Source organism: Panicum hallii, chromosome 9 (genome assembly GCF_002211085.1).
Source record: "Panicum hallii strain FIL2 chromosome 9, PHallii_v3.1, whole genome shotgun sequence".
Taxonomy (NCBI): domain Eukaryota; kingdom Viridiplantae; phylum Streptophyta; class Magnoliopsida; order Poales; family Poaceae; genus Panicum; species Panicum hallii.
The window spans coordinates 53393090-53417687 of record NC_038050.1 but is presented as its reverse complement, the minus strand read 5'-3'; the positions used below and the strand labels follow the sequence as shown (position 1 = coordinate 53417687).

At 46.5% G+C, this 24598-nt stretch overlaps 2 protein-coding genes across 5 annotated transcripts; both read left to right on the top strand.

The window, feature by feature from the left end:
* Nucleotides 1-8116: 8116 nt before the first annotated feature.
* LOC112877445 (probable methyltransferase PMT21) lies at nt 8117-11314 on the top strand. 2 transcript variants are annotated; one of them, XM_025941755.1, is made up of 4 exons: nt 8117-8503; nt 8727-10322; nt 10458-10535; nt 10690-11314. In XM_025941755.1, exons 2-4 carry the CDS (start codon nt 8776-8778, stop codon nt 10898-10900), a joined length of 1836 nt encoding a protein of 611 aa, XP_025797540.1. In that variant the 5' UTR covers nt 8117-8503; nt 8727-8775; the 3' UTR covers nt 10901-11314. The 2 variants fall into 2 exon arrangements, with proteins under 2 accessions (XP_025797540.1, XP_025797541.1); XM_025941756.1 differs by having other exon boundaries at nt 8117-8631.
* Nucleotides 11315-16619: 5305 nt separating this feature from the next.
* LOC112877444 (protein ENHANCED DISEASE RESISTANCE 2-like) lies at nt 16620-24297 on the top strand. 3 transcript variants are annotated; one of them, XR_003225487.1, is made up of 22 exons: nt 16884-17123; nt 17227-17280; nt 17501-17566; nt 17737-17843; nt 18444-18517; nt 18620-18736; nt 18820-18860; nt 18950-19050; nt 19148-19243; nt 19591-19655; nt 19781-19852; nt 19971-20126; nt 21053-21273; nt 21348-21387; nt 21465-21619; nt 21731-21832; nt 22453-22497; nt 22810-22950; nt 23112-23207; nt 23330-23431; nt 23532-23760; nt 23855-24297. XR_003225487.1 is itself a non-coding variant. In XM_025941754.1 (21 exons), the coding sequence occupies exons 1-21, from the start codon at nt 16884-16886 to the stop codon at nt 23628-23630; spliced, it is 2169 nt and encodes a 722-aa protein (XP_025797539.1). In that variant the 5' UTR covers nt 16620-16883; the 3' UTR covers nt 23631-24297. The 3 variants fall into 3 exon arrangements, 2 of the variants coding, with proteins under 2 accessions (XP_025797539.1, XP_025797538.1); XM_025941754.1 differs by having other exon boundaries at nt 16620-17123; nt 21486-21619; nt 23532-24297; XM_025941753.1 differs by having other exon boundaries at nt 16621-17123; nt 23532-24297.
* Nucleotides 24298-24598: the final 301 nt, after the last annotated feature.

Genomic DNA, 24598 nt, shown 5'->3' with positions numbered 1-24598 from the left:
CGACTAGAGCTTGAGACTTGATTGCAGTGCGTGGCTTGAAGTCGATTGGCAGAGCCCCCAGTTCCACTACCCACTTTGATATATGTCATGTGGCATCTTGATTGTGTAGAATATCCGCCAACGGAAAATTCGTAATCACAGTGATCTTGTACTCGTCGAAGTAACGGCGTAGCTTTCTTGATGTAATCAGTATTGCATATAGAAGTTTTTGAACTGCCGAGTATCGTACCTTAGATTCAGAGCTAACGAAGTACACGGGCCTCTACACCCCAAACGCATGGCCCTCCTTGCTGCGCTCGACGATGATGGCACTGCTGATGACATCAGTTGTCGCCGCAATATAAAGTAGTAGATCTTCTCCCGGTAGTGGTACTGTGAGGACCGGGGGTGACTGTAGGTGTTGCTTCAGATCCTGCAGAGCCCGCTTGGCCTCTTCCGTCCACTGGAACTTGTCTTGGTGCTTCAGGAGTTTGAAGAAGGGTAGTCCTCTCTCCCCGAGTCGGGAGATGAACCTGTTCAGGGCTGCCATGCATCCTGTTAGTTTCTGCACATCCTTGATTGTGGCCAGAGCCTCCATGTCAGTGATGGCCGTGATCTTCACAGGATTGGCTTCAATTCCTCAGCTGCTGACAATGAACCCGAGCAATTTTTAAGATGGTACTCCGAATACGCACTTTGTTGGGTTGAGCTTCCATCTAAACTTTCGTAAGCCGCTAAACGTTTCTTCCAAGTCAGCAATCAGGTCCTCGGAATTCCTGGTCTTGATGACCACGTCATCCACGTAGACCTCAACATTCTGATGCAACTGATCAGCGAAGCACATTTGAATTGCGCGTTGATAGGTTGCGCCTGCGTTTTTCAACCCGAAAGACATAGTTTTGTAGGCATATGTCCCGAACGGTGTGATAAACGCGGTCTTTATTCGATCCTCCTCCTTGAGTGTGATCTGGTGATACCCCGAATAGCAGTCAAGGAAATAGAGGAGTACACAACCCGCCGTCGAGTTGACAACTTGATCAATGCGCGGTAGCCCGAAGTGATCCTTTGGGCAATGCTTATTGAGATTGGTGTAGTCAATGCACATTCACCATTCATTGTTCTTTTTCTTTACAAGGATGGAATTAGCTACCCACTCTGGATGGATTACTTCTTTAATGAAGCCAGCCGTGAGGAGTTTAGCCATTTCCCTTTTGATTGCCTCTCATTTGTCTTGAGCAAACCTTCGAAGGCGTTGCTTTTTGGGCACAGCTTGTGCGTGTACATTTAGGCTATGCTCGATTAGTTCACTAGGCACCCCTGGCATATCCGCTGGTTTCCATGCGAATATATCTCGGTTAGCCCGAAGGAAACAGAGGAGCTCAAGTTCCTATTTCTCACCAAAGCTTGCACCGATGACAGCGGTCTTAGATGAGTCGCCCTCCTGGAGCTGGATGGTCTTGAGGGCCACGTCGCCGGTCGACTGGATGCTCGACTTGCTTGCCTTCCTCGTTGGGATTTCCAGCCCGGCTTGGGAGAGTTGTTGCATGGCCGCGAGTACTTCTCCTGAAGCATCTGGCACACGCGTAGTCGAAGCGTACTGGATGGCTTCCTGGTTGCAGTCATACGACTTCTTCAAGTCGCCTCAGAGAGTGAGTACCCCACTTCGTCCTGGCATCTTGAGAAGTAGATAAACATAGTGCAGCACGACCAAAAATTTGGCCAATGCCGGCCTGCCCAGTATGGCATGATATGAAGATTCAAAGTTGCAAACTTCAAATTTGATGAAATCGGTACGGTAGTTCTCCCTTCTGCAAGAGTTTTTCGAACTCCCCCTGCGTTGTTGTCTTCCTACCTCGCGAAGGACGATCCACAGCCGCGATGAGGTCACCTGGCTTGCGCTTTCAGGATGGACCCGAGTAGTCCCGCTGGCTCTTATCGGTACGATTGTCATTAGTGTGCCTCAGTTTGTTGTCATTGCGCCAGGGGAACCGCTCACGCATCTTTTCCTCTTGCTCGGATCAGTCGTGCATCATGTCACGAAGTCCTGCAACAGTTTTTGGTATGTTCCGCCCAAAGTCTCTATAGATGCCTGGGTTGGTGATACCATTGTAGAAGCAGTCGATAATGTCCTCCTTCGAGATGTTCACAATGGTGGCTCGCACATCGAAGAAACGGCGTGTGTATGAACGTAGGAGCTCGTTACGTTCCTGTTTACACTTAGCAAGGTCATGATGAGTACCTGCACGGGCGATCGCCCCTTGGAAGTTGTCGATGAAGACTTTCTTGAGCCGCTCCCAGGAGTCGATTGAGTTGTTGCTGAGGCTCTCCAGCCATGTGAGCGGCGCAGGGTCCAAAGCCATCGGGAAGTAGATGACCTTGGTGATGTTGGACCCTCCTGCGACTTCTATGGCGGTAGAGTAACATCGTAGCCATTGCTGAGGAGCTTGTTTGCCATCGTACTTGGTGATCCCAAATGGCTTGAAGCCCTCAGGATACTTGTAACTGCTGAACGGTGCTGTGAACTCTGGAAAGCGATCACTACAGTCGGTACCCTCTGTATCGGCTACTTCACGCTCTCTGCGTCTAGAATCAATTATGGATCGCGCATTGCGTCCTTCATTGATTCTCTAGCGCAGGTCTTCTGGAGAATTCCGATGATTGGGCTGTCGCGGGTTGCCTCCTGGAGGTGGCTACTGCCTCCCGCTAGTGGCCTGACTTCCGTGAGCATTGTCGTTGTTATTGCTTCGCTGAGGTCAAGGACGGCCACCTGCCGTTCGACTGTTAGGCTGGCTGCGGCTTTTGCCCACGTGTTCTTCTCCGATGGCGGACGCCGGATTTTGTTGATCGAGCTAGATCCATGCTCTCTGCGCATAGCGAAGTGCTTGGCACAGGTTTGGATCGTTCCTGCGTTCGAGTATGGCAGTTACCCTGACGATGTCAGCCACGGGAGTTCTGAAGCCCCGCTCGCTCATGGCGGCAAATTCGGCGTCTAGCTCACGATGCATAGATCGCATGCACTCGTTGACCCTACTTCGCCGGGCTGCGCGGGCTCTGTTCCTAGCCCTTCGTGCCTCACGCTCGGTGTCATTTTCATCACCGGTGTTGGCTGTGACCTCGTCTTCGGATATCATATCAAGTGCGTCGTTGGGTGAGATGCCATCATCCTCGCCCTCTTCCGCCATCAACACTTGGCGTGATATGAGCTCATCGAAGCTCGCTTCGACTAGCTCGGTCGATTCTTCTACCATGGTGGCTAATGGCTTGCCCTCCTGAAAAGGCAAGGGCTCGAGGTGTGCCACGAGTCGGTCTTCATCCCCGAGTAGATTGGAGAGTTTCATGCCCTTCCAAAGCACGAAATGGCCTTCTGGAGTGGAGGTGATCATCAGACCATTGTCACCAAGGCAACCCGCAGCCCCCCGACGTGCGGTGGCTTCGGGTTTTCCGATTTGGAGTAAATAGTCCAAGTCCTTTTCCAATGCGGAGAGGGACTCGGAATTGTTGGCCTCCTGATGTTCAGTGGCCGAATTGCGTAGACCCAGTCGTGATCGGTTACGCAAGTTCTCATATTGGAGCGAGTCCGATCCGAGCGTGGTCGTTGCAGCACGGGGTGGAGTCCCGTTGAAAACGGACTCCTCCTCGGTCTTCCTAGTGGAGCCATGGGTTCACAAGTCGTCGAGATTGTCGACGAACTTGTTGAGCTTACTATGAAAACTCGCTGCGAGAGTTTTCGGCTTCATGACGTCGATGGTGAACCGACGAAAATTGCCCGCGCCGTCTGCGACGCAGACCCACGAGCCGAAAACGAACGTCGTGCCCTGGGGGGCACGGCACTGGTGAACTTGAACGAAGCCATCGAGTTTGCCGGTGGATCTTCGATGGCGCGCCAGCTGTCGGTGTTTTACCGCCTGCCCACCGAGGGGTATACCCGAGGTGGTAAGTTTTAGGTTGGGTGACGCCGAGTTCAGGAACTCGAAGGTGCAAGCAACACAAGGTTTAGACTGGTTCGGACCGCGATGTGCGTAATACCTTACGTCCTGTTTGGTGGTTTGTATTGCCTTGGGTGTTGATGTGTTTTGAGGGGGTCCCTACCCGCCCTTATATATCCGGGAGGACAGGGTTACATGAATCCTAGTCTGACACTAGCCTAGGAATCGTACTCGAGTACAACTCAAATAGCTTCCTTCTGTATCGGCTAGTCCTACTTCGCATGCGAGTAGAATACAACATAGATAAGGTATAGGACATGTCCTATCCTCTATTCCAGTATGAACTATGTTATTTACGCAGTCCCGTAGTCCCGGGTCTGACAATACCCTACATCCTGTGTGGTGGTCTGTATTACCTTTGGTGTTGATGTTTTTTGAGGGATCCCTGCCCGCCCTTATATAGTCCGGGGGGACTGGATTACATGAAAATCCTAGTCAAATACGAGCTTAGGAGTCCTATCCGAGTACTACTCAAGTAGTTTCCTTCTGTTCCGACTAGTCCTACTCCTGTACGAGTAGTTACAACTGGTGTAGGTTCTGCGCCATGTCCCACCTCTTATTCTAGAATAAGTACGCCATATGCACAGTCCCGTGGCTCCGGATCTGATAAGCCCCCGAGCTCGTCGTAGTCGGGTATTGCAGGCTCCCGAGTACTTCTAAAGGTGTCTTGGAGTTCTTCTGAACTCCGTCTTGAAGGTGTCTTCCGAGTACTTCCTTGGCTGCTTCGAGGCTGTGAGGTGCTCATGCCCCGAGTAGTTTTCAAGTCTTATTTTATATGGGGTGCGATGAAACTCGCACTCCATATGGAGTAGCCCCTAAGCTTTATGTTGAATCGAAGAATCAGGCTTAGTCTTGAATCTTCTGCTCTTATCTTCCAAAATTTTGAAAAATAAGCCATCGATGGCATATCTCCCGCAGCCCCCGAAACTTGAATCCAAATCCCAAGGTTTGGAAAAAAGATCCAAATAGCCATGGCATGGATTGTGTAAAAAATTAGAAATTTGAGTTGATGGTTAAAATGAGTAAATTGGTTCAGAAATTCGAAAACCCCCTTTTTCATGATAGCATCCCTGAAAAAATGGTTAAGTAAATAACTTTTTCAAAGTAACCTAAAATTACCGCTTAAAACAAATCTTATCCCGATATGAACTCTTCAGCTTCCGCACAGTGATTCGCCGAGTTGTTTCCGGCACCCAGCCCCAAGCATGGGAGCCCAGCCGAGCCGCCGAAAACATGTTGAGTGCCCTGTTGCGCCCAGCCCACGAGCACGGGATCTAAACGAGTTGTCAAATGTACGCCGAGTGCCTTATCGCGCCCAGTCTCCGAGCGTGGGAGCTAGACAAGCCACCGAAGGTACACCGAGTGCCTTGTCGCGCCCAGCCGCTGAGCATGGGAGCTAAATGAGCCACCGAAGGTACGCCGAGTAGCGTAGTTGCCGGCCGAATCAGAGGAGATACACCACATGGTCAACAACGCCAGCCCCTGAGCCAGGGAGTCGCCGAGTCGCTGCTAGCACGCCGAGTAAGGCAGCTCTCGGGAGCATACCTCACCCAGCGGCATGGTCCAGGTTTGGTCCCCTGCAAGGTAAATATAAAAATATGATGTAACTGATATACATGATATCGAGTCAGGAGCGAATCCCAGCATTGCAAAATGCATGTAAAATTTTTCGCATCTTGCTCTTGCTAGGTCGCATAATTTCCCCAGGTAGGTAGCCTATTACGTTTAAGCACCAAGCCCACTTAGAGATATCCTCGAGGTGGTAGATTATAGGTGGGGTGTTGCCAAGATCAGGAACTCGAAGGTTCAAGGAACACAAGATTTAGACAGGTTTGGGCCGCCGAGAGCGTAATACCCCACATCCTGTATGGTGGTTTGTATTGCCTTTGGTGTTAATATTTTTTGAGAGGGTCCCTGCCCGCCCTTATATAGTCTGGGGGATAGGGTTACATAAAAATCCTCGCCAAATACGAGCTTAGGAGTCCTACCCGAGTACTACTCAGGTAGTTTTCTTTTGTTCCGACTAGTCCTACTTCTGTACGAGTAGTTACAACTGGTGTAGAGTGTGGGACATGTCCCACCCCTTATTCTAGAATAAGTACGCCATGTGTGCAGTCTCGTGGCTCCGGGTCTAACAGGTCGGGAATAGTAACACGTATAAGGAGGAGTCCTGGTCGGGAACCTCAATCGAAGCCATGGTACGGACCCAGTCCCCGATCATCTTCTTGGTCGGGAACGCAAGTTATGCTTTTGCCGACCGGCCGGCCGGACGGGATCATAGACCTGGGCGGCCTGAACAAAGTCGCGGCCCACGAAGTTGGACGTTCGTTCCAGGTGCTATCTTGAGCTAGTCGGAATGCCAGCGGGAGGCGGGTCCATTGGGCGCCCCGGATCCCTGAACCCGTCGTATACCCATGCCTCCACGTACCGTACATAAATATGCTCCTAACAAAATACACTTTGATCACAGATTTCTCTCTTACAGTATATTATGAGTTGCTACAAAATCGACATTGCATTACAAAATCTATGCTGTACAAATCTACTAGTATAAAGGAGTACCTACTTTTCTTATCACCAACCTTCACCAACGGTGTAGTAGTTATAATCTATCAAGTTGTACAGGTCTGTTCATGGGCTGGCAGAGGCCTTAGCTCCCTATCAATTAAAAAACCAATGCATAGCGTATAATTTGTTGATAAAATTAGAAGTTTAAGAACTGAAATGGTCGTTTTGGAAGTTTAGAGATGAAGTTAGATTTCGGATAAAAATTTAATGATAAAATTGACTATTCCATATATCCGTACATCCTTTTAATTTCTGTGGAGTTCCGCCGGTGGGAAGGAGAGAATCGTCTTCGGAGTCTGTAAAGTGTAAACCCAGCTAGTACTTGAACCCGTCGGCCGCAGGCACCGCCGTACCTTCCGGCGTGCGCAGCGCAGCCCACTGTAGAGTGATGATGTAGCCTAGGTGTGGGTGCACTGGATTAAAGTTCCGTTATATATCCAGCATTGATTCTCAATTTAAAAAGAAAAAGAATTAGTAGAAGCATATATCGAATTCTTGCTTTTTTTTCAAACGAGTTTTTTTTACTATCCTCTGTGATCACTCATGCGTGTGCCCCGTCAAAACAAAAGTCAAAGGAAGTCGCCGCGTCGTCGGTTGCCGCCGCACTCGCACTCGCCCTCGCCCGTTCCGTTCAATCATTCATGTTTCATGATGATCGACGCATCCCCGGCCCCAGCTAGATGCTACGGGGAAGTGACCGGTCTCCACTCTCCGGTGTAGTGCGGGCGGCCGAACCCACGGCAGGCACCTCGCACTGATCGAGCGCCGGCCGGCGTACCGGCAGTCCGGCACCGAAGTCGTAGTAGGAGTAGCAGTACTCTACTCTAGCAGTAGGAGTCACGGACAGCCACGGACTAGCAGCGGTCTAGCTAGCACCTAGCAGAAGCGCATTTGGGAAAGGGAGGAAGAAAACCGGAAAAAGGAGGGGGCAATAACCCGTGGTGTACGGTAGTAGCACGGTGGCGTCGGAGTCGAGCGAGAGGACCAGAGGGCAGCGGGATGGGCTCGGCACCGGCTCGTCGAGATTCAGCGGCGAGGCGAGTGAGTGAATGCGCTGCCTGCCTGCGCCGGTGTGCCCGTGATCTAGTCCAGCCGTCCAGGAATCAGGCCGGCCGAGGGAGGGAGGCAGGTTTGGTGGGCAACAGCAACGAGTAGTAACTCCGTCGGGGGTCGGTGAGGAGACTGGAGAGGCCGGGCCGGCCGGCGGCGTCCGGGGAGGGAGGGTCCGGCCCCGAAACGCGCACCGCCCTCTTCACTGTACGATGAACCACCCGTTCCACCGAAGGAGGCCCCCCACCGCGCCCGGAACCTGAGCCCGATCTGGACGGACGCGTCGGCCGAGCCGCACTTGCAACGTGGGTGCGGGGAGGAGTGCGCGCGCGCCGAACCAACCAGCCAGCCAACCAGGAAACGAAATCCAGCGCCCGGTCCAGTCGGGCCGACGGCCACTGCGCCCGGTCGTTGGCCACCACCAAATCGTCGTCTCGCATCGCACCCCCCCCCCCCCCCCCCCCCCCCGCCCGACGTGTCTTCCGCTTTAAAACCTCTCTGCGCTTCCCCACCGAATCCCGCCATCAGTTACCATCCCTTCCCTCCCCGTGTTTTCGCTAGGTTTGTTGCTGCTCTCCCGCTCCCCTCAGGCCTCAACAACGAGGACGGCAGCCTCGACGCGCCGCCCTCTCCCTCCGCTCGCGTCGCCGCGGCCCCAGATTTATTCGATCTGATCGCATCGCGCGCTGCCAGCGCCGCACCCGTCGCCGTCCCTTCCTCCTCTCCTTGGCGAACGAAAACAAAGGAAGAACGACAAGATCTCGTGTACGGCGGCGCCGGCCGACATCCACCCGCTGGCCGCTGCTACTGCTCCTCCTCCCAGCGCGGCTGCTGCTACCTGCTACTAATGGACTAATATATACCGCCAGATCCCCGGCTCCCTCCAGCGACCAGCTCACTCCCACTCCACTCCAAGCAAGGTAAGCAAAGCGAGCACGGTCGTCGACACGGCGGCCGGATCCTTGGCCGCCTGGTTTCACGGAATTTAAGATTGCTTTGCGCGCAGCTTCTCCTTGGATCGGATTGGACTAGTGGATTGGATCTCGTAGTGCGCCGGATGTTCCCCGCTTTTTTCTCCACCCCGGTTACAGTGGCCGGGGGCTGACGCGGCTCCTCTGCTTCCTCCTCTTGCTGTTGTTGTAGGTCGGCTGGGTTCCTTCGCCAGGGACTGGAGAGCAGGGAGGGACGCGCCATGAAGTACAGCAAGGAGGACAAGCCCGAGAGGGCGGGCGGCGCCGGCGCGGGGAGCAGGGCGGTGCCGGTGGCGCTCCTCGTCATCCTGCTCTGCGCCTTCTCCTTCTACCTCGGCGGCGTCTACAGCACGGGCCGCAGCCTCCTGGATTCCATCCAGCCGGCGCCGACTCTCCTCACCCTCGGCACCACCGCCGCCCAGCAATCCTCCGCCCTGGCCCAGCCAGCGCCGTCCACCACCACCGCGGTGGCCGCGGTGTCGTTCCCCGAGTGCCCCGCCGACTTCCAGGACTACACCCCCTGCACCGACCCCAGGCGCTGGCGGCGGTACGGCAACTACCGCCTCAGCTTTATGGAGCGCCACTGCCCGCCGCCGCCGGAGCGCCAGCAGTGCCTCGTCCCGCCGCCCAAGGGGTACAAGCCGCCCATCCGCTGGCCCAAGAGCAAGGACCAGTGCTGGTACCGCAACGTCCCCTACGACTGGATCAACAGCCAGAAGTCCAACCAGCACTGGCTCGCCAAGGACGGCGACCGCTTCCGCTTCCCCGGCGGCGGCACCATGTTCCCCAACGGCGTCGGCGCCTACGTCGACGCCATGCGGGGGCTCATCCCGGGGATGCGCGACGGCACCGTCCGCACCGCGCTCGACACCGGCTGCGGCGTCGCCAGCTGGGGCGGCGACCTCCTCGGCCGCGGCATCCTGACCGTCTCCCTCGCGCCCAGGGACAACCACGAGGCGCAGGTGCAGTTCGCGCTCGAGCGCGGCATCCCGGCCATCCTCGGCATCATCTCCACGCAGCGCCTGCCCTTCCCGTCGGCGGCCTTCGACATGGCGCACTGCTCGCGCTGCCTCATCCCCTGGACCGAGTTCGGCGGACTCTACCTCCTCGAGATCCACCGCGTCCTCCGCCCCGGCGGCTTCTGGGTGCTCTCCGGCCCGCCCATCAACTACGAGAACCGCTGGCACGGATGGAACACCACCGTGCAGGCGCAGAAGGCCGACTTCGACCGCCTCAAGAAGATGCTCGCCGCCATGTGCTTCAAGCTCTACAACATCAAGGGCGACATCGCCGTCTGGCAGAAGTCGCCCGACGCCACCGCCTGCTACGACAAGCTCACGCCCATCACCACGCCGGCCAAGTGCGACGACAGCGTCGACCCGGACGCCGCATGGTACGCGCCCATGCGGCCCTGCGTCACCGCCCCCAGCGCAAGGTACAAGAAGCTGGGGCTCAACGCCACGCCCAAGTGGCCGCAGCGGCTCACCGTCGCGCCGGAGCGCATCAACGTCGTCCCCGGCAGCAGCGCCGGCGCCTTCAAGCAGGACGACGCCAAGTGGAAACTCAGGGCCAAGCACTACAAGACGCTGCTGCCAGCGCTCGGTACCGACAAGATCAGGAACGTCATGGACATGAACACGGTCTATGGAGGATTCGCGGCCAGCATCATCAAGGACCCCGTCTGGGTCATGAACGTCGTCTCCTCCTACGGGCCCAACTCCCTCGGCGTCGTCTACGACAGAGGCCTCATCGGCGTCAACCACGACTGGTAAATTAACGACTGAGCACTTACCTTTTACCTTTTAACTTTCCTTTTCGACGATCTTTTGCAGTTCAGTACTCGATACCTGTCTGTCTGTCTTATACTTACCTTACAATTCTGATGAAACGGTATATTCTGCAGGTGTGAGGCATTCTCGACATACCCACGCACCTATGATCTTTTGCATCTTGATGGCCTGTTCACTGCAGAGTCTCACAGGTAAGCAACCAGTCTCAAATCAACTCTATGGTACTTGTCTTTTATTGGTCAGACTCAGACATGAATTCAGATTCCAAAAAGGAAAAAAATACAACTTTTTTTAATCATAGAGGTGCAAGATAAACTTACTACTTGATAACATCACTAACTGCAGGTGCGAGATGAAGTTTGTACTTCTTGAGATGGACCGCATCCTTCGCCCCACGGGTTATGCGATAATCAGGGAGAGCACCTACTTCCTGGATTCTGTAGCAGCCATTGCCAAAGGAATGAGATGGAGCTGTGAGAGGCGTAACCCTGAAAACAAGACTGACAAGGACAAGATCCTAATCTGCCAGAAGAAGCTTTGGGCAGGAAAGCAGTGAGAGGGAATTGTTTGATCCAAGTACTTAACCTGGATGGATAATATGTTGATCAACTCAATGGTATAAGGCTCAAATGTGCTGTGATCTCAGCCACCTAGGCAAAGGCGCTTCACCACCCGGTACACATGAAGCATGAACACTCTGATATACAAGAATGTTCACAGTTAAGATAAATAAGAGTAAACCTCCGTATAGGATCCAAAAGTTAGTACTATTTGCCATTAATCATACAGTTAATTCTTTTTTGTACCAACAGCTAGGGGTGGGTCGATTGATACCAAAGAGCAACTGTAAGTTACTCCACACTCCACACTGCATGTGTTCATTTGTACAACATATAGCTTGGTGCTGTCATTGTAATAGAGTGCCATATTTATTTAAGCATTTATGGAGCAAGATATGACTCATGTGCCATTCTTTCCCTAAGGGACATTCGGTTGAGTGTTGCTATCTGCTTGGCATTGCATTATATAGTTGAGAAAGAAATTCCCTAGAAACAGAAAAGCAAAGGAATTGAACCTGAATGTAGTGTGTCAATTGGCTTACGGTTTGGCAAGAATCCTGCTTTCTTTCCTTTAAAAAAAAGAATCCAGCTTTCTTTCCATTCCCAGATCACAACTCCTAGAAGATATCCCCACTGCATAATGCCATCTTTCTTGCGGCAGTGCAAGTTATTGCTAAAATTCATCACAGTAGCGAGAATTGATTAAGGTGTGGAGTGGAGACTGGCCGAACAAGGAAGAGGAAACACTGAGTCTGTCAGGCACAGGACCAGCATCACCATTACTTGCCCACTTACTTGCTAGTTACAGCATTTGCCATGTTTCGTTGTCACTAGCATGGCATCGGAGGACGACCATCCCTACACAGAGAGCACTGAAGTGTAAACCAAAACAAAAAGTCAGCGACTTTGAAAGCAAAGATTCGTTAAACAACAAGATTCTGCACTCTACAGATAACAAGGATGAATATTTGGACTCTTTGAATGTATATGAAAATATTCATGGATCATTTGGGTGCATTTAATTTAAGAGTTATTTGAATTCACTATATGTTTCACCAATCTCTTATTTGAAACTACCATGCATTGGAGATTGGAAGAACGAAAAAAAGGGTTCAGATTTGTTATGCTTCAACTATTGATGTCCCTTCAAATCTAGCAGTTATCAAACATCCTCAGCAGCTGTACAGCCAGTAACTGCAGAGAACTGTCGGGGATCTATTTGGTCGGAGACTCATCCTTGCTTCACGAGCCATAAACCTTCAGCATGCTCCGGCTGCTGGCTGCTCGAAGCGAGGCACAAACTGGAAAGTGACTGCAAGAGTTGCCAACTAAGATCTAGGAAAGGGAACTTACACTTCATTTTTGTGGGGTATGCAGTAGATGCAATAGATTACGGAGTGTTTGGTTTGATTGAAGAATGGGGTGATCTGCCACCCTCTGTCACATTTATGTTTGGTTTGAAGAATCAGATGGGTTGATTAACCACCACCTCATGCCTCATATGCACACAACTAATATAAACATGAGGGATGGCATTATCCCCACGGAAATTCATAGGATGGACCAATGATAGAGCACTCCATCTAGGATGAGGTGATTCATCAAACTGGATATCACATTAGTGCATAACCTACCTAGGAAGCTGATACCATATCGTAATCGGATGGACAGTAAACTGACAAGAACAAATTCTGTGCTATGGGAAGTTGAGAAACCTGAAACCTAGGCGGTCGGTAGAAAAAAACAATGATACATTGCCTTAGAGCATATCTGCATATGCCTTCTCTAAATTCCATCCTCATTTTCCCACGATGCATTGTTAAGCAATATGAAACTAAGTTACAATCAATTAATATCTGCAGCAAGCAAAACTTACAGGCAAATGATGGATAGGAACACTATATAAATAATCTACGTTTGCACCCCCTAGCATGAGATCATTTCTAATTGGATATATGCCAAGGTATTTGTTGTACACTTCGACAATAATTGTAATAAGGACTTTCAACCTACCTTGGCCAGGTCCAGAAACATCAAGGCGAACCTTACATGTTCATTTGTTGAAATAAACATAAGCCAAACAGCTTTGGAAACAGGGTAGCAAAATAAAAATGGCCAAGTGAAAAAGTTTAGCCTCAGGTTAAATAGAACGACGACCTTACAAGTTAATGCAGTGACAAATGACCATATTCCCCATCTTGAAAGATGGAGGCAAGAAGCGCACAACATTACAGCAGCAGTGAGCATGGTGAAGATCCGCTACAACTAGGTACAGTTGGGGAGTGTGACGATAATGGCTCCGTGCTTTAGGTTCTATATCTTGACAGATGAAACATCATTTTAGTTGTTAAATCTTTTGTCAAACAAATTGCAGCATGCGGGATTTCAAACTGAGGATATGGGGAAATGTCTCTTATCAAACAAAGAAACAATGAAAGTATGTTCAGCAGGTGAATGCAGGCAAACCATTCATACCAATTACCAAACTCACAAATGTCCAACTAATAAGAAACCTCAAGGGGTAATCCCCTGAACCAAGCTGTAAAACTTATTAATGCAAGAAGTTACAGTTTTTGCTATGATCACGGCAGAAAGTTATCATTGAACACCTTGTGTGGATGTGCCTACAATGGCATCAGAGGTGGTCGCGATTAAACTACCATCAGACCCATCGTCAGAGATTCAGAGCTTCCAGAGCATATGATATGAAATGATGCCGTGACACAATATGGAAAAGGGAGCACCACTTAGGCATTTCATCGAACACATTATGGATGGTTCAGTTAGTCGGCATGGAATTTCAACAGTGCATGTGTGAGGCATGGGGAAGAAGAATCAAGGAGGAGAGCGAGGAGGGGATTACTTGCACATATCCACAAATGCAAACAGGGGCTGGCTACATAACTAGATGAGATCACCACGGCAACGGCGTGCATACCATAGGCAGGCCGCAACGCGTGCCTACTTCCCGCAGGAGAAGCATCGACGCAGGGGGCATTCGCCTGGGAGCCAGCCAAGGAGAAGAGGAGAAGCGGTGGCTGGAGTGGGGCCGCTGATGGGGATGATGACCGGATGAGCTTCCTTAGGCGAGTTCTCTCCCTCCCCTCCATGACGAACAGCTTTCCCCATCGGGCCTGGCTGAGGTAAATTCAAATTCCTCGGAGTAAAGAAGAAAGGGAGAGCCATGGGCATGGCTTTTCAATCTCCTCGGTGTACTATTTTCTCTCCTTGAAGAAAGAAGGCAGCGGCCCCATCCCCCCCCCCCCCCCCTCTCTCTCTCTCTCTCTCTCTCTCTCTCTCTCTCTCTCTCTCTCTCTCTCTCTCTCTCTCTCTCTCTATATATATATATATATATATATTGCTTATTGGCCATCTCCAGTGACCGGTGCATCATCCAACATGGCACGTATGAATCGAATCATGATCACTAGAGAAACCGACTAATGAGTAAGAGAGAGGAGAGGGAAAGTTGAATCTTGGGGAATAAACAAATAAACGCACTCACTCTTTTGACGTAAGTGCAACTCCTCTTAAGAAGATTTTTTTCCGTTCTTTTAATTGGCATGGGTCCTATGTATGTCATAAAAATCTAATGTATTTTTTTATTTCTATATATATAATTTTTATTATGCACCTAGATATACATATAGAAAATATCAAAACGATCTATAATTTAAAATTGAGGGAGTAATTGGTAAACAAAATATGTTAGACCAATTCAGATCATATGCTGATGTTCTTATTTTCTTTTACCAGAAGTTAAACTTTTTAGTCTCTCTTACCTCTTAGCATGGACACGGCTTTATACAAAAGATGAAGGGCACATGTCGTTTTGTTTAAAAGAAGACACATGTTATTTGGTTTATGACATTTCTATTAAAAAAGTTTGCGCACGTGCTCCCGCTATACGGCACATCGTTAACAACCGCTCCCAACCTGCTCCACCTCACCACAATGCATGACATAAGATAGACCTTTCTCATAACTAGAAACGCTATTCACTTGTCATATTTTTTCAAAACACGGTACAGACGCAGGCGTTGAGATACACGCATATAAACTTACCATTATAAATACATGCATCCAATCCTACCCTTATGACACATCAGAAAGACTGAGCTAATAAATTCTTAAATTCTTGAGATTAACGAAGCCACTGCAGTTGCTTCGGTATCGACGCACATGTGCCTACCACTACAAAAATAACCCCGGTTAAATACTAAAATAAATCTAGAAAAATACAAACACTCGTACCGAGTCAAGAATCCTACCTAGATAGGTGTAAGGGATAAGATCCCTTGTACCCGCAAGTAAGAAAGAAGAAGGACTTCTGCTAGAATTCTTTTGTAATCTTATTAGAACTTATACTATGTAATTCTATTAGAACTCGTACCACGTAATCCACTAGTAATCCTGTCCCCTAGAGTATATAAGAAGGGTAGGGGTATACAGATCGATAGAACCACCTCAAGTCTAAACTAGACAAAACAATATCCAAGCGCAGGGCGCAATATACGACACCCCAAACGGGGCCAAGGGTATTACGCTATTCCGGCGGTCTGAACATGTATAAATCCATATCTTGTGTCCTTACTTTTACCATCAAACTCTAGGCCCGGCGATGTCCTACGGACCATCTACTCTTGAGGTATCTCTCGGTAGGTGGACGGTTAAAGCACCGATAGTAAGCTACGCTCAATTCGCTATTCAACTAGGCTGAGAGATAAGTTACCACATAAGCTACGCTCAATTCACTATTCAACTAGGCCGAGAGAATCACTACCGAGAATTTTTATCTTAATCAAGGTTTACAAAGCTCGTTGCACTATACATGCATCGCTTCACGTTTCATAGACTCTGCAATCTTAACAACACCCTCTCACCGGCGGCCATGGCACACTTCGAAAACGATAATTTTATAAACCAAAGTGAAATAAAACACGATACACGAAAGTAAACTATTTAACATGACAATCTAGAATCATATAAAAAAGCATATCTAGCAGATTACTCATCTTTCATATCCTATATATTTTCTCTCTCTATTACCATACCACTTTTTATATTTTTAGTAGTGGGTGCTATAGCAGATTACTCAATAGATAGAACGGAGGGAGCAATCCCCCTACATTTGAGTAAAAGGGAGGTGTATTTTAGCAATCATCAAAAATATTTTGATATTGATAATGGAATTGGTAATTTGCCGAAGCACTTTTCATGCCAAAAGGATAGTTTTTTAATTGAAAAGAGATATGAGTAATCCGCTGGAGATGCTCTAAGGTAGAAAAAAATATAAATTACCTTATTTTCCACGCTAATCCATGTGAACAGCAAGGAAGTAAGTTTATCCGTATAGTCCTATAAATTTAACCATCACAAGTTGGGTTGACTTTTCTTTTGAGAGGGTAGGGTTGATGAAGAGTTTTAAAATTTAGTTTAAATAATTTAAGTGTCAGATTTAAAAAGAATCAGACTTTTATCTTATATAAATTTAAGTTAAAAATATATAAGAATTAAATTGAATGGGCACTGTAATCACGATCCATGAGTGGGTCAACTTTTTTTCATCAAACCTCTATGAAAATCGGATTTAAATAGACCTGGTATTTACTTTTTTGGGAAAGAGCTTAGCCCATCTAGTTGGCAGATGCCGAACACATATGGGCCACGTTACTGGCTTAACCCTCCCAAATAAGCCCGGCCCAGCAACAACGCTGTCTCGCACAGTCGTACTCTGCATTTGTTGGTTGCGTCGCCTCCATGGCCTCTCCTCTGCATCCAACCTTCGATCTCACCGAGGCCGAGGGAGGAGACGACTAGGAGTCCACTGTTCCAGAGAAGAAAGCGGAGAGGGAGAATCCTGGAGAGCAGAGCTGCTGCTGCAGCAGCTACATCGGTTGGTGGATCGAATAGATCCCCGCTTGATGCTGCCCCTGTGCTACTGAGGAAAGGAGGGAGGGGATCTGAGGGAGGAGCAGGATGTCGTCGTCCTCGTCGTCGGTGTACGAGGGGTGGATGGTCCGTTACGGTCGGCGCAAGATCGGCCGGTCCTTCGTCCACACCCGCTACTTTGTGCTGGAGCCGCGGATGCTGTCTTACTACAAGCGCAAGCCGCAGCACAAGGCCGACAAGGTCGGGGGGAAGCTCCCCATCAAGTCCCTCCCCATCGACGGCAACTGCAGGGTTGAGGACAGGGGGCTCAAGATGCACCACGGACATGTACTATTGTTTTCCTTTCTCTTCTTCTTTTTGGTGTTGTTCTTTTTTTTTTATTACAAACTATGATGATGATCCATTTCGGGCATTACCCCTCCTCCTGCAGATGCTTTATGTCTTGTGCGTCTACAACAAAAGGGAGAAGCACAACCGCATCACGGTAATTTCATAACTCATTCATTAGGAGTAACTTCTTTGTGTTAGTGCATTCAACAGTAGATCACTAGATCGCAAGCTGCTTCCTATCACTGCCAAGTGATCTTTTTCCATTTCATCTTGTTTTGTGCAATGTTTTGGAACCTCTCCGGCTTTGCATTCAACATGCCTTCACTTAAATATACCACCCATTTAACTCAATCCCTTTCTGTGACATGTACCAGATGGCGGCGTTCAACATACAGGAGGCTCTAATTTGGAAGGAGAAAATTGAGATGGTCATTGATCAGGTTCGACGTGTGCAAACCCTAAGCCGTGCCAATTTCATTACTCATATTACAAAGTACTAGCAGTACAGGAAAGTGATTAAGAATCTACAAAACAACAAATTTACCTGTAATTTACTTAGTTGCTGACTGCACCCTACTTGTACCTAAATTGTTTCTTCTGAGCGGTGCAGCAACAAGGAGCAGCGCAGATTGATGGCAACAGGGCTATTAGCTCATCCCAGCAAAAGGCTAGCTTAGAAAATGGAAGGAAATCTTCTTCCTCTGACCACGAAAGTCAGTAAGTAGCTGACTTCCATGGTTCTGTTGCCAGTTATGCTTCTATTTGAACTTGTACCACTTTTTGCTTTTGCACTTTCATGTTGTGTTTGTTTTTATGTTGAACCCTTCACCAGCAGCGGCCAAAGTATTCTTTTTGATACTCTTCTCTGCAGACTCTGCTAATAATTGCTTGTACCAGTTTGGTAATGCTTTGGGTACATCTCCCATCTGTCTTATTGGGGCTGTTGACAGCTAGTATTTCTGAAAACACCACATTCTGACAGGACTGTTATTTTTGTTCAGTTGACATTCTTCTCTTTGTGATCTAAATGTCTAAAACTCTTATGGTCTTAAATAAGTAAATACTGGATAGGTGTGTGTCTCAACTCATCTAGCACTTAGGTCCTCAATCAGTTTCTGATCTTATAACGCTACACTGAAATGAAGAAAGAATTTTTTTTTGATAGCGTTTGAAGTCAAGTTTGTGTATGCTTGACACACCTCATACTCTACTAGTGTACTAGTGCTTGAGTGTAACTATGTTTCCATCTTTTGCATATAATACGTTAGAGTTGTAACCTGTTCCAAAATGACACGTGCCCATATTCTCACCTGGCAGGTACAGTAATGAAGAGGAGGAAGAAGAGGAGGACAATCAGCGATCACTGCTAAGGAGAACAACAATTGGGAATGGTCTGTAACATGTCATTTAACATGGCTTCTCTGTTCCCTTCCATATATGTTATTTTTTCTTTCAGTGCTTAACAAATAATTTTCTATTGTTGCCTTTTGTAGGTCCTCCAGAATCATTGCATGATTGGACCCGTGAAAACGATTTGGGAATATCAAATCAGGGAAGCCCTGACCAAGTTTTCTCTAGAGGACACTGGCGCCTTGTCAGATGCCAGAATGGCAAGAACTACTGTTTTGCCTGTAACTCTGTTTCTCTTCTATGTAACTAGGCTGCTTTTCTAATTTGGTGTTGATTTCTTCAGGCCTCCGCATTTTTGAGGAGCTCCAAGATGTTGATTACCTTGTAAGTTGTTAATGGTTGTAAGTATATACAGGTGCTTTAAATCTGTGGCCACATTCTCATGTTGCTTGATACTTGTGTGCTATTCATAGGCAAGAAGCTGTAGCAGAGCAATGAAGGCTGTTGGTGTGGTTGAAGCCTCCTGCGAGGCTATATTTCAGCTTGTCATGAGCATGGATACTACACGTTTTGAGTAAATTCTCTTTGTTCCCACATTTGATAAATCAACTCCACCACTGTGCATTATATTTTCCTTAAACTTATCCATATTGTTTTTTTTGTTCTGTAAGGTGGGACTGCAGCTTCCAGTATGGTAGTCTAGTGGAGGAGGTCGATGGCCACACTGCAATACTATACCATAGGCTACAACTGGATTGGTTCCCAATGTATGTTTTGCTTTTTTGCTGGAAATGTTCCTCTACTGGCTTGTGCTCCGCGAGAACTTTGCATTCATTGCAAAATCATGACACATTTTTCTTTCTTGGTTCACAAATGGACATGTCATTATGTTGCATTTGTAAAGATACTTTTGTTGACCTTTTAAATGTTTGGTGCTAATTCATTGAAATATAGTTCCTGGGAACATGGATTAAATACTGACATTGTCTGGTACTGAGCCTATTTAGCTTCGCTCCTGTATTTCATCATTAAAGTTTATCCCATTTTTGTTAATTTCAGAGTCATTTATTTACCTTTATGGAGTCTGACATGGATTTTATGAATACTTTGCTAGGGTTGTTTGGCCTCGCGATCTTTGTTATGTGCGCTATTGGCGGCGTAATGATGATGGAAGCTATGGTTGGTACTCTGGTACTTTTGGGTTTACACATAGCCATGTTCCCATGCAACAGATGCGGACACGAATGCATAGTCATTTTATTTTATGACTTCTGTTTGATGTATTTAGTAATTTTTATTTGCAGTTGTGCTGTTTCAATCCAGAGAGCACCCAAACTGTGGCCCACAACCAGGATTTGTGAGGGCACATATTGAGAGTAAGGAAATTGCTCTGACGAATTCATTGCAGCACAACATTTGCAACTTATGTTGATGTATAGCAACCAGACCTTTCTTTTCCCTAACTTCTTTTCTTCTCTTTTGCATTAATTGTAGGTGGTGGCTTCAACATTTCTCCACTGAAATCCCGTAACGGAAGAATCCGAACACAAGTGCAGCATCTTATGCAGATAGATTTGAAGGGTTGGGGAGTTGGTTATGTACCTTCGTTTCAGCAGCATTGCCTCCTTCATATGCTGAATAGTGTTGCTGGTACAAATAAGCTTCTGAAATGAGTTTTTGCATGGTATCGTACTTAATTTTCTGTATGATAGTACTCAGGGAAAGCATTTGGTTTATCTTGTTCTTGGATAGGATTTGGAGTACTCAATTAAGATGAGACCTTGTTGTGCGAGGCTGCTGGCTTGACCAGTGTCCATAAACCTTTATGTTTGGTCATTTTAGGTGGTTCAGAGCTGACAAATTGCATGTTACATCAGATGCATTAATGGGTTCCTTTCCAGGGTCTGTAAAATGACTGTTATTTTGATAAATTCTGGCACCTTACTAAAATAACCATTAGTCTAGTAGTATATGTTTTCTGTTGAAGATGATTTTGGAGAAAATGATTTCTTGTTTTTCTTGCCTAGTCCTTCATACAGTTTGGAGATCCACTTTCAACAAATCATTATTCGTTACAAGGCTATTGCCAGTTATCACCTTAGGTCCAATAGCCAACAGATTATCCCTGTAGAATTCCTAGGTTTCTAAAACCTTCCCCACTCTGCATCCTACTTCTAGGCTGCAGCTCAGTGGGGTTGCCATGTACAATCCCTCTTTTACCCTCAAACAGTTAAGAATAATCCTTATGCGTGCCACCATATACTGACATGCATGACACAGGCTTAGGAGGCTGTTGCAGAACTTTTCTTGTGCATGAAGCATATCACATAATTTTTGCAATATCGTTAAGTTGCATAATACCGCAAAAAATTGGCATATGCTAGATTCATTGCCATCATGTACTCAGCATGTATTTTACCATCTTAGCAAGTAGCAAATTTACCATACTCCATTTCATTTTGCTAAGACATATGACTTATTGTTATGGATGCCCAGCATGTTTTTTCCCTCATTTTCTGGGAAACTGAAAATGATATGTGCTCTATTATTCATTGTGCTTTTTTCTCCCCTTACAGGGCTCAGGGAATGGTTTTCACAAAGTGATGAGAGTCAAGTGCTTCCTAGGATTCCTGTTATGGTCAACATGACTCCATCTGTTTCTTCTAAGAAAGGCAGAAAAGCACAAGAGAATACTACGCAAACCAGCCTACCAATGGATCCAAGCAGACATTCTACAGTTCTTGAGGAGGAGTCTGATGAAGATGATGAATTTCTGATACCTGAATCTGAACAAGAGGTTGATGAATTGCTAGTTTTTCCAGTGGACTTTTTTCTGTCATTTTTTTAAACAAGACTATGTTTTCCGTGCAGCCATCAACTCGTGAGGATGCTGAAGATGTTAGACAGCCAGGTATGTTGATATTCCATTATCTGTACAAACAACAGTATACTCCACATGTTCTAGTTCACTTTATGAACTCTATCTAGGGCGGGATGACGAGGATTCAGATCATATTGATTTATCTGGGTTTTCTGGGAATTTACGTCGGGATGACCGTGATAACAGTCGTGACTGCTGGAGAATATCCGATGGGAATAACTTCAGAGTTCGAAGCAAGAATTTTGTATATGATAAAAGCAAGGTTTTGATCTTCCTCATCTAACCACACTTATTATATTCCTAGCACTGCTGTAGCATCATTTTGGCTGTTTTCTAGGCCCTACTATTTGTGATTTTTATTCTTTATTGACAGGTTCCTGCAGGAAAGCCTCTTATGGAACTTGTTGCTGTTGATTGGTTTAAAGATACAAAGCGAATGGACCATGTTGCTAGAAGAAAAGGCTGTGCGGTTCAAGTGAGTTTGTGTTTTGAGTTATGATATCATGAACACCCTCACCATGGAGAAGCAAGCCCTCTGTTTTTGAAACTGAACTATTGTTGCCACTGTCTGTGGAAGTCCTTGTTGTCTTGTTGATAGGCGCATGACATGATGCTTGGACATGGAGTTAACACAGCATCATTTGTTGCACCAAGAGTCAATGTTTTTGTTCTTTCTTACTACTTCCAATTCAAATGTTTTCTAGGTCGTTTTAGGATTGTAGTCAGTCGAACTTCTTTAACTTGATCTATCAATATAATGAAAATTTATATAGATTAAGAACACTTTGTGTTACTAGATTCATCGCAGAAAATATTTTCATAATATATAACTTTCTCTATTAAATATCATGCTTTAAAAAATTGCAAGTCAGAGTGTCATATTGGAGGCCATGTTGATGTCTTAAATGGCTTTTACATTGGTGTAGAGGGGGTATTTCATTTAGCTTTTCTGTGTATACAATTAAGAGTCAGTTGCTGATAGTTTTTTTTTCTTTTGAGCTTTGTATTTAACCATGGATGTATTTGATGCGGTGAAGCTCAGTTTCTACTAAGTTTTACTTTATCCCTTTTGATAACCTTGTGCTTCGGTTCTAGGTAGCGGCCGAGAAGGGGCTATTTGCATTGGCTATAAATCTACAAGTAAGTATTACCATGGACATTACTGAACAAAATGGGTCAAAGCCATATTTGTTTTGCTTCTTATCTTCCTTTATATGCATATGCTTTATTTTTTTGGATTGTGCGTACAGTCTACTAGTTTGAAAGAATAATCCGCTAATTATTCTACTCAAACTCATTTCCAGATGTTGCTCTTGATAGATGTATCTTTTAACACTATCATTGTTCACTGTTGTGAGTTGTGACTTGTGGACCAGCAATGATGGGTGATATCGAATGCTGACATTGCATTTTCCATAGTTTTGTTGATGATGCAACTATTTGCTTTTGCAGGTACCTGGGACAACAAACTATAGTATGGTTTTCTACTTTGTTACAAAGAAATTGATACCAAATTCCTTATTGCAACGTTTTGTTGATGGCGATGACGAATTTCGGAATAGTAGGTTCAAGTTGATACCATCAGTACCTAAGGTAATGTTTTCTCTATGACTATCCATCATTCCTTAGAGATCCTGTGAGGTCCATGTGAAAAGTGAAGTAGGAAGGGCAAAAGAAAGGATAAGTTTAATCTTGTTTTAAGTTTTTGGTGAACTTAAATCCTTTTGTCTGGTGTAATGCACCTTGAATCCCAGGGCTCATGGATTGTCCGCCAAAGTGTTGGCAGCACACCTTGTCTATTAGGCAAGGCAGTTGACATTACCTATATCCGCGGAGCAAATTACTTAGAAGTAAGATGGGGAGAAAGCTCCAAAGCTTATGTTTGTCTCCCTTTTGGCTATGAAATAGGATGTGGACCTTGGACTGACTTAACACATCTTTTATGTTGCACTATGGTGATGGACATGTGCAGATAGATGTGGACATTGGCTCATCTACAGTGGCAAATGGAGTCTTGGGTCTTGTGTGTGGTGTGATAACGACGCTAGTTGTCGACATGGCATTCCTTGTCCAGGTAGGCATCTTTGCCGACAATTTGTTTATGCTGAATCATTTGTTTGTGTGAAATAATCATTAAACATTGGCCGGAGTACTGAACCGAATATTGTTGGCAGGGTAATACATACGAGGAGCTCCCAGAACGGCTGATTGGGGCAGTTCGCATGTCACATATTGAATTGTCATCGGCAATAGTTCCGGTGCTTGAGGATTGACCAAAGCTTGTACTGCATCGGGCCACCACTATGATGCGGCTTTGCTTGAATCTCTGACAGCGTATACAGTGTACTAGGAAACATAGATAAAGGCTCCAGCGGCCGGTCCTCATGCAACCTCCTCCTACGAGTGGGTGAATAAACTGAGGATGTTTCTATGCATGTACTATGTATTGTATTGTATTGCACATTTAGGCATTGCAAATCTGACGTGTGTCATGTAGGTATTATAATGGGCTGTGTTGGAGATATAAAAGAGAAGATATTTAGAGTTAGGAATAGAAGCAGGAAGGGGCCTAAGTCAAGTTTGAATAAACGGGGGCCATTCAGAATTGATTGGGACCAGTAGTAGGAAAAGAATCTAGATGACAATGAATATACTTATCGGAATCAGAACTTGAGACACCACATTATTCTCCATTTCTTGTGTGTAATGCTGTAACGTACTCATAACAGCATATGGTATGTATACGTAATAATGCAGTGATGTACCCAGACCACCTGGTGTGGTTTCCAGGGGTGTGTTTTGACTAGCATTTTATGTATTTAGATATAGCGTGTATCTATGTATAGCAAAAACTGATTGCTATTGGTCATAAATTTGGTATAGTATTTCCTCCTTTTCTTTTATTAAGGTGCCGCTGCCGACCTGTGGTCTCTAAGAACATATTTTGACCATTATTTCTCTTTTACCATGTTGCTAATGACTATAAAGTTGGCATAATACTCTCTTCTTTGCTTTTCTTTTGGTAAAGTGCGGTTGGATTGGATGCTGTATGTAAGAACATATTTTGTCCTTTATTTCTCTTAAAATTGGTATCACATAAAAGTACTCTCAAATATGAATTCAGTGGTACCAATTACATCCTACAAGTTTCAAATGGTTAGCCTGTTTATTGGTTCAAGGTTACCAAGGTGCCTATTTATTGGCTCCAGATTAACAAGGTTAAATTACGCCTATACTAGGT

What these genes read in the sequence shown, in the direction of transcription:
- LOC112877445 (XM_025941755.1), top strand. Translation starts at nt 8,776, where the DNA reads ATGAAGTACAGCAAGGAGGACAAGCCCGAGAGGGCGGGCGGCGCCGGC. An exon ending in ATCGGCGTCAACCACGACTG is followed by an intron (nt 10,323 to 10,457) that starts GTAAATTAACGA and finishes TATATTCTGCAG; the next exon opens with GTGTGAGGCATTCTCGACAT. An exon ending in TTCACTGCAGAGTCTCACAG is followed by an intron (nt 10,536 to 10,689) that starts GTAAGCAACCAG and finishes CACTAACTGCAG; the next exon opens with GTGCGAGATGAAGTTTGTAC.
- LOC112877444 (XM_025941753.1), top strand. Translation starts at nt 16,884, where the DNA reads ATGTCGTCGTCCTCGTCGTCGGTGTACGAGGGGTGGATGGTCCGTTAC. An exon ending in TCCAAGATGTTGATTACCTT is followed by an intron (nt 18,861 to 18,949) that starts GTAAGTTGTTAA and finishes TGCTATTCATAG; the next exon opens with GCAAGAAGCTGTAGCAGAGC. An exon ending in ATGGATACTACACGTTTTGA is followed by an intron (nt 19,051 to 19,147) that starts GTAAATTCTCTT and finishes TTGTTCTGTAAG; the next exon opens with GTGGGACTGCAGCTTCCAGT.